Source organism: Leguminivora glycinivorella, chromosome 7 (genome assembly GCF_023078275.1).
Source record: "Leguminivora glycinivorella isolate SPB_JAAS2020 chromosome 7, LegGlyc_1.1, whole genome shotgun sequence".
Lineage (NCBI taxonomy): Eukaryota > Metazoa > Arthropoda > Insecta > Lepidoptera > Tortricidae > Leguminivora > Leguminivora glycinivorella.
The window spans coordinates 20,877,313-20,886,753 of record NC_062977.1 but is presented as its reverse complement, the minus strand read 5'-3'; the positions used below and the strand labels follow the sequence as shown (position 1 = coordinate 20,886,753).

The 9,441-nt window shown below is 37.1% G+C and overlaps 2 protein-coding genes across 2 annotated transcripts in view; one reads left to right on the top strand and one right to left on the bottom strand.

The window, feature by feature from the left end:
* Positions 1–335: 335 nt before the first annotated feature.
* Positions 336–3,524, bottom strand: LOC125228129 (THO complex subunit 6). The gene is given in 6 exon segments (XM_048132586.1): positions 336–760; positions 1,923–2,085; positions 2,219–2,324; positions 2,327–2,455; positions 3,065–3,216; positions 3,316–3,524. Coding segments are annotated over 6 exon segments (972 nt in total). The 5' UTR covers positions 3,420–3,524; the 3' UTR covers positions 336–442.
* An 872-nt stretch (positions 3,525–4,396) lies between these two features.
* The window catches only part of LOC125228364 (serine/arginine repetitive matrix protein 2), a 62,402-nt gene continuing 57,357 nt past the window's right edge, over positions 4,397–9,441 (top strand). The window contains 2 exon segments of the mRNA XM_048132901.1: positions 4,397–4,478; positions 4,643–4,898. Of these exon segments, the coding sequence (XP_047988858.1) occupies positions 4,660–4,898 (239 nt within the window). The 5' untranslated portion in view covers positions 4,397–4,478; positions 4,643–4,659.

The following is a 9,441-nucleotide window of genomic DNA, read 5'->3' as shown; positions in this document are numbered from 1 at the left end:
TTGACAATCTTATAAAAAGTCACATTTAAATCTTACAGTCTATCTACCACTGATATCTACTTGAAACTTACCGGAAATGCAGTACCTGATCTCTATAATTAAACGTCGTACACAGATCTATCTCTGGACTAGATCCCGCTATAGCCAACACATTAGGACTTGTCTTTAGCATTGCCGAGTACACGGTGTGGTAACTCAACCCGAACGTCCCCGCAGTATGAAAGCTGGTAGAGAAGCTTCATGGAATCTTCAGGACTAGTCCTTTAATACTGTTAGCTTGTCAGTCCAGTAGTTGGTCTGTAATGGTCTAATTTTTCGAATATAAAACTCAAGTAACAGTTTTGTCATACACTGTATTGAAATTGTAATTTTAGTCTTATACTATTATAAAAAGTCAAATTTAAATCTTACGGTTTATCTACCACTGATATCTACTTGAAACTTACCGGAAATGCAGCACTTGATCTCTATAATTGAAAGTCGTACACAGATCTATCTCTGGACTAGATCCCGCTATAGCCAACACATTAGGACTTGTCTTTAGCATTGCCGAGTACACGGTAGTAGCCGAAACTGGTAACTCAACTCGAACGTCACCGGAGTATGAAAGTTGGTAGAGATGCTTCGTGGCTCCAGCGGCGAAGACGCAGTCGTCGTGGAAGAAGGCCACGTGGATGCCGCGGTCGGGGAGGTCGAAGGTGGTCACGGGGTCGAGCGAGCGGAGGTGCCAGAGGGCTAGCCGGGGGCCGCCGCCGCATACCTGGGCAAATTAAAGAATGCTGACGTCACACGAAATGCCAGTTGATAGGTACAATAATATGACCATGGAGAGAAATTAGCTGGGCACCGTTAATCAAATAGTTAACTTCGATAATCGTTAATCCGTTACTATAAAAGTTAACTTCGTTAATCGTTAAAGCGATACATTTCAACAAATTTAACGGAAGTTAAAGTTAATCGATAATCCGTTAACCGTGATAAAAAACTAATTTTACTGTAGGGTGCGTAAGTTTATATGTTACTGTAAAAGCCCGAAGTTCGCCAAAATCTCTTAAAAAATCCCAGCTGCCAATTGGTAAAAGCGAAATGTTAATATGTAAAATATTGTTCTCTATGGACTTACACCGACGTGGTGTCGCCAGCTTCTTGAAAACCAAACGTAAGGAAGTTAATGCCCAGCTATGGGTGTCGCCAGTAAGTGATTTTTCATGTAAGCATGAAACTATTCATGAGCTCAAATAAGTTTAATGCCTGGGCAGGTCCACACACAGTGAGCAGATTCCCAAGGCATTTTTCTTGCAACACTATTGCCAGTTTCTAATAACTTAAACTGTTGTACATCATTGATGACAGGACAGGAACACATTTGCAAAAAAACTATTGTATTTATTTTTCTCTGAATAATGAATTATAGAAAATTACTCATTTATTTTAGGAGTATTGTATATCATTATCATAGCAATTACATCCAATGATATCGTTTACGCTTCAGATGCCGTATCCGAATGGAATGAAAACGAAACGCAGCGAAAGGTAGTCTGGCTCTGTCGCGCCAATACGCAAGTGCAATAGAGATAGATATCTACAAGCGTTTCGTTTCGTGAGCGTTTGTGCCATTCAGCTACATACCCTGATCAATGAAGTTCTGAGTTTTAACATTTCTTTGACTAGTGAGTTTGGCTTATGATATGACATAAGTTTTTTTTTAATTTAACTCACAATCCAGTCATCACCAAGAGTTGCTGCTCCAATCCATTTGCCCACTTCTGGGTGGCTCATTTTGCTGTTGACATGGGGCTCCAGTTTGTTGTGGTGCTTGCCTGTTTTCTTATCCCAGAGCATGACTAGGCCATCTTCACTAGTAGCAAAATATAAACTCATAGATTTACTAGGAAGATATTCTAAATTAAATATAAACTTACAATCCAGTCATCCCCAAGAGTTGCAGCTCCGATCCATTTGCCCACTTCTGGGCGGCTCACTTTGCTGTTAGCATGAGGCTCTAGTTTGTTATGGTGTTTGCCTGTTCTCTCATCCCAGAGCATGACTAGACCGTCTTCACCTCCGGATATGAGCTGTTGTGCCCTGAAATAAAACAGGTAAAAATCAGTGTTAGTAAAAAGTCTAAAATACTGCAAAATATAACTTTGGAAGCAGGTTGAACTTATAATAGCTATAAATTTTTCAAAATTATATATAATTATAAGTAAATACTCACTTGCCATGTATACTGTGAATATAATCACTGTGACCCTTGTAAGTTGTCACCAATCTGCCATCCTCCAGATTAAATGCATAAATATTATTGTCACCGCACCCGCAATCAGTTTGGTCTGGTCCTCAGAGAGCCATAGACTGTTGATGTCAGACTGTTCCATGGAGGATTTCATAGGTATATTTATAGTCCATGATGGTTTGGACCACTTTCCCGAAACTACCGACTTCCATTCCCAGCCTGTAAACAAAAATAGAGTACTGATTTATAAGAGACTCTTCTAAAGAGGAATTTTTAAAAGAACTTTTATAGTAGTATCTGTATCCAAAAGATTTAAAAAAAATATATAAATAATAAGTAAATTATAAGTTGTTTTCTAAGTTGTCACTCCTCCTCCTCGCTCTTTAGATATCTCGTAAGCAGGTAAGGTTATTAGGCATTTAAATGTTGAGTGCATCACCACACATTATAGAACAAGTGCCCGCTGCATCTGTCTGTGAGTCTGTGTTTGTGATAGATTCATAAACAACTGAATGAATTAACATGCGGGTTTCACCTATGGATAGAATGATTCTTGAGCACAAATAAATCACTCATGGGTGAATCAACTTTTTCTTGCCTGTTATTGCCATGGTTACGGTCCCCTGAGTCATGCTGGTTTTATGCAAAATTATGCTACTGAAAAATGCATGTTTGCATAGTTTAAGTAGCATAATTTTGCATAAAACCAGCGTGACTCAGGGGACCGTAACCATGGCAATAACAGGCAAGAAAAAGTTGATTCACCCTTATAACACTATAACAACAGCAGCACAAATAAATCACTTATAATTTCAAAAGGCAACTTACCTGTAATTTCATTAACTGTTCCAACAATAAGGAAATTCTCAGAACTCGCCAAACTGCATATTTGTTTGCCAGAATCAATTTTATGGATTTGTTTAGGCTTGTTGTAGTCAGACGTAAGAAGTTCTACAATTGGATTTAGTATTCTGTCGAGACTGAAATGGAAAGACATAATTTTAGTTGTATTCGACACATAAGGAGCTTTTGAAGAAAATTTATACATAATATATTCTTACGTTTACTGATATACTTACTCAAATACGGCGACTTGTCCGTAAATGTTTCCGGCCACCAAATATTTACCGCAAGGTGAAAATGTTTGGCATAACACGGTGTTATAAAGAATTTTATCGAGCATTGTAATAGTTTTAGCACAAGTCTAGCGTCCAATTATTCTGTTAGATCTTTTTTTTTCTTTAAATATATTTATCATGAATCCAAACATCCAAACCAAACATAACCTCTAAAATCAGAGTTTTATGACTTTTATGTTTTATGTTATGTCAGTGAAGTGTCAAATTCAAACACGTAAGAGAGCGCGCACACGGGCAACTTTTGGCGGCGACTTTTTTGTCGCTCACATCATCGGTCTATGGGCTAGTATGAAAGTGCGCAGCGCACACGAGGCGACGCAACTTTTCATACAAATACGTAAGTCGCCGGTCGCCGAGCAACTTTGTTGCCCGTGGGCGCACACCCTTAAGAGGGTGCGCCCACGGGCGAGTTTTCGAAGCGACTTTTTTGTCGCGACCATGGGCTAGTATGAAAGTGCGCACACGAAGCGACGCAACTTTCCATACAAATACGTAAGTCGCCGAGCAACTTTGTTGCCCGTGGGCGTGCACCCTTAATGCCAAGAGTGAAAATCTAAAAGTTTATAAAATAATTTGAAAAGAAAATTTCGCAGGTATTAGCATCTTTTCATTTTTATATATTATATATTGTTTTAAATTGTTTTTATATTTTTTAACATAAACATTTTATTTTGAATATTGTCTACCTCCGTAAACGTTGCACATAGAGAAGTCATGCTTTTTTTTATAATAACTGTGTTGCCAACTACAGTTAATTCCCACATTCCCAGAATTTAGAGTTTATTTTATAACTTAATCTGTCGTCTCTCAAGTCTGCTTTCTGTGAATAAAATGGTTTTTGCACATTTATATTGTGATGCCTAGTTACAGTCCTCCTTTTTTTATTAAATACTTGAATATTTGGGTCCTTGATTTAACATTTAATTATGTATCTAATTTTAATTTTCGCAAATTAGACCAATTTAGACACACATGCTCTGGCAGTACTGTATGAACCATAGACAAATTTGTTAAAGTATTAAAAAAACATTTTACCAAGATGGTCGTGTTGTAGCAGCTAATAAACGTGCTAAAAAATTACGAAAAGCCGACTATTTATATAGGTAAGGTATATTTTTTGCTCTCAATTTTAATATATTTCTTCAAGTTTATATAAACTAACTCAATTCCCCTTACCGGCATTTTTGTCGACGTAAGAAATTGCGCTTTGGTACATGCCTGTCAAACTCACGAAAATACATTCTCACTGTATATAATTTGGTTTTAGCCTGACAAATCGGCAAAATGTACAACGGTATCGGCTTGACAACACCGCGAGGCTCGGGTACCAACGGCTATGTGCAAAGAAACTGGGCATCAGTGCGAAAAACCAAAGATTCCGTGAACTATCGTACTGAGGAGGAGATCGCCAAGTTAGACTCGGCTTCCAATAAGCAGCCAAATCGTGAGATCCTCGACCATGAGAGGAAAAGGAAGATTGAAGTGAAGTGTGCGGAGCTTGAAGACAGTTTGGAGGAGCAGGGGTAAGTTAACCACAAAATATTAGACACTAAAATTTCACACCTTTACTGTCCATCTCAAATAAATTCAGTGACTCTTATCGAATTTCACGTTGTAACTTAAATTATGTTGGTACTATAGTAAATTTATTGGTCAAAATCAGAACCAGAGCTTATTTTTCGTTACAGTCTTGTAACCTTACTATATTGAGTCATAATCATAACATATTTACTACAAACATTTCAAACCAATTACACCTGTTAAAACATAGTAACCAAGTTGCATACATCTACATTTTTGTTGATATTAACTGTTTTAAAGGTCAAATCTACATTGTAAATCATTTATATTCCAAAAAGTACTGGTGGCAGTCATTAGTTGGACATAGTTTAAACTCCTATGAGGGTCTGTTGAGGGGTGCAACAGTTAATATTGTTCTGCTTTGAAAATGTGCATTATATTGACAATATTTAGAGTATGGATACTTTTTTGTTTTCCTAAACTTCTTTCAGTGTTCTGTACCACTCATCAATTGATACTTATTTCTACTTTCTGTATACTCTGATAGAGGTTTCTGTTCATCATTATGATCAGTATTAGTTGTATTTCCAATTTATATTTGCATTTAATTGTGTATTTCAGTTTTTATGAAAATAACTGGTACCTTTAGAAGGTAAAGCCGGGGGAACTTGGCAACATTGTGATAACACTGATAACTAAGAGGATAATGGATATATGTAAATTGCATTTCTGTTATTCGTATTTATTTATCTTGGGGTAAACAAATATTGGAGTGTATCTTTGGAGTGTATCTTACAATAGTAACAAATAACTTATATCTATTTTTAACCCAGACGCAAAAACGATGGAATGTCATAAGTTAAACGTGTCTGTCTGTGTGTGTGTCTGTCTGTCTGTGTGTGTGTGTCTGTCTGTCTGTCTGTCTGTCTGTCTGTCTGTGTCTGTCTGTGGCGTTGTAGGTCCCGAACCGATGAACCAATTTAGATTTAGTTTTTTTTTGTTTGAAAGCTGAGTTAGTCGGGAGTGTTCTTAGCCACGTTTCATGAAAAACGGACCACTATGTCACGGTCGGGGGTTTTTTCAAAATTTTAATTTTGTGGTTATCTATGAATGAAAGGCAATATTATTTATATTTTGCTGTATAATATATATTGTAATATGAATTTCACTTAAGTGCAAATAATTGCATCTTTTTATAGTCATGAGTTCTGGATAATCTATAATCAAATAAAGTACCTTGGAAAATGAATTAAAACAATTAAAATTCCTTTCATAATCAATTATGAAAGTGAAATAGCTTTTACTGTGACTAATCACTTGGTAATTGAAAACTTTCCCTACCTACTTGATAATGTTATTAATAATTGACAATTTTAGTGGAAAATTGAACTTATTAGATTGTGAATTTATCTGTACTGCCATCCACTACTTTCATAGATGGCTTGTGAATCTTATGTCATAGGTTGAGTTGCAGGTGCCCATAGGTCACCCACTGATGTGGTATAAAAAAAACAATTACAGTTTAAATAAGTAGCCTATAATAGAAATCATCTAGACTAATAATTGGTTAAACCAGGTCTCTCAACCCTTCTGACCTAGGGACTTTGGCCAGGTGATTGTGCCTCTCGCTTATTGCCTCTTTTGACCACTTGGTGGGTCGAAGATTAGGGCTTGCAATTGCATGCCAAATCTATCTTATGGGTGAGAGTTTACTGAGACTTATAATAAGGCAGATGCAGGTACTGGATAATAGTTTAATTACACTTTAAAATTGTTTATGGAAAAACTGACTGCAAAAATATTTTCACAGCTATTAGTACAAAGATAGAATAGTAGGTTTTTGGTTGCAAGACCTATACCTACACAACATTTTCACACATTCACACAACATTGTACATTGTTGACAATTTAAAAGTGCTTATTGTAAGCCTATTTGAATAAAGAATATTTTGATTGATTGATTGATTGATCATGTTAAACAGCACAAATGAGATGGTACTGTACTAATTGTACTCTGTCCACCGAGATACAGGCGGTTTTTTTTTTTTTTTTTATATAAAATCTTCTAAACATTTGTCATCTCATTCCAATCAAGATGTTACATGACTATGTTGGGTGGCTTCTAATATGTTTTCACTTTCTCAACGCACCAACGAAGTGATAGCTGACATCCACAAGGGTTCATTGCAAATCTCCCTTTACCACTTTACAAATTGTTACCCAGAATGCCATCAAAATTTTATCCTAACGTGACATCACTCACCGTCCAAATTCGTTTTAAACGTTATTAAAAAAGCTAATTTGACTAAAAGGAAAATAGCCTATAGCTAATACAACTAATCAAAGACCTATATAACTTCGTATAGACAGATAGAGTCTAAGAAAAAACGTACCCCAAAACCATACAGAAAAAGGTACGGTGAGCTAGATGGCGATATACCTTTGAGGTACGCTCGGCTAGATGGCGCTAATATTAATATTTGACATTTTAAAACATATCAAGCTCAGAATATGGGCCAAATTGTCAAAACTGAGGTTCAAAAGTTTTAAGCCTGTGGCGAGAGATGGCAGTCTATGCACTGTGATTAACACGTTTTACTTTGACAGTAACTCTCTTTAATACTCGATCCTCTTTGAACTATACAGTCTACTTTGACATTATTAGGTTTATTACGAAACCCGGAACAAACCTAATCCCGCGAAAAATGTCTGCAGAAAGTCAAATTGTAATCCCAGAAAACCCCAACGCTCATAGGTATAATACGCCGACCTCAATTTTATAATACTAGAAGAGGAACTCGGAACTTCCTTACAAGAACGGCATCTATTGTAAGGATTCTGTAGCATATTTAATAATGGAAGCAATGGTGCAAAGTGCAACTATCGTTGCGTAATGTTTTGAAATAGTTGTATAAATAAATAAAAACATGAATCATGATAAGCTAGAAAGTCCCTGAATAATTAATTATACACCCTGTTTTTATTGAATTCCGTTAACTTTAAGGGAAGGTTCAAATACAATTAATTTATCTAAAAGACTGGCGTCTTAACTCTTACGGTTATCGAATTATTAAAAAAATAAAGATAATTACTGAACAAGTGTACTGTTCACTAATTCACACACCAATTCCTAATGTTATGTGCCGCCAATCACTTTATAACTTGAATGTTATTCTGAAGGGTCTCTCACATTAATAATAAATTCATTTATTATGTATGAAAATGATGAAATTTTTTTTGCGAATATAACTAAAAGTGATATACAGGGTGGTTCCTGATAATGAACCCAGCTATACGTGTCGAGTTTAACGGAAAACAAAAAAACACGGTGTATTTCATATTTAATTTGGAAGATATAGGAAGGAAGGAGATCGGACATGCCGGGCGATTTGTATTTAATACGCCTGTGCAAGTTCTTGAACACACACACACACACACACACACACTTGTAGATAGACGCTCCTATTAGGCTGTTGCGCAATACACGCGCATCATTTACATGTCTGTGTTCAAGCCAACGACCTGCGAGTCGTGGCATGACGCACCACATAACGACAACTATGCTCAATGAGCTTACAACCGCGATACGTCCCCAGCCGCCGGTCTAATGGGTCGGCAACGCGCATGTGTAAAAAAAATTATACGCTCTGAGGCAAAACGGATCCTTTATAAATTTGTCGTGTCGTTTGTACACTTTGTACGTTCTATAACAGCGTGCGTAGCCGAATGCACAAACGCTCACGAAACGCTCGTAGATATCTATCTCTATCGCTCATGCGTATTGGCGCGACAGAGGCAGACTCTTTCGCGGCGTTTCGTTTTCGTTTCGCGTCGTAGAAATGCCATTCGGCTACGGCGCTGGGCATTTTACTTACGTGTTCACCCCAGGGACCGGCCCGCTATCCCTTATACGGGGTGTTCACCCCCTAAATAGCCCAATACCCTTTCAAAACCCTTATCATCGGCTCAGCCTAACGCCATAAGGGTGAGCCTTATATTGGGTTTTATTTGCTTTCCCTTATAGATCATATCGTGCGAGTTTAAATCCTGTACCTCGCTCATAAAGCACACATTACTCCGAACGAAATAACATACGATCGTTACCTATGGCGGCACTGTGTGTGATATTTGCGCGTTTCTGTTTAATGGAAACGGCTGTAGATAAAATAAGGTTCAATTTTCAATACCAAATACAATATCTGGGCGACCGAGCTTCGCTCGGTTCTATTTTAATATATCTTGTCTTTAGATAAAAAAAAAACTCTTATAAATACAAAAACAAAAAAAAAAGACAAAAAACAAAAACTTAATTTCTGGCCGGGATTCGAAACCCTGACACCTACGATCTATCTGCGGACATTAGACCAACCTCGTACGACTGAGCTAAGCGGAATCGATGCGCGCGCGGCGAAATTAAGGACCATATTTTACGTTCACAAACGCGAAAGAAAAACTCATGAAAACTCGAAAATTCGCGTTTTCCGGGATCTAAGGCTACGCTAGATCGATTTTTCACCCCCGAAAACCCCCACATAACAAATTTCA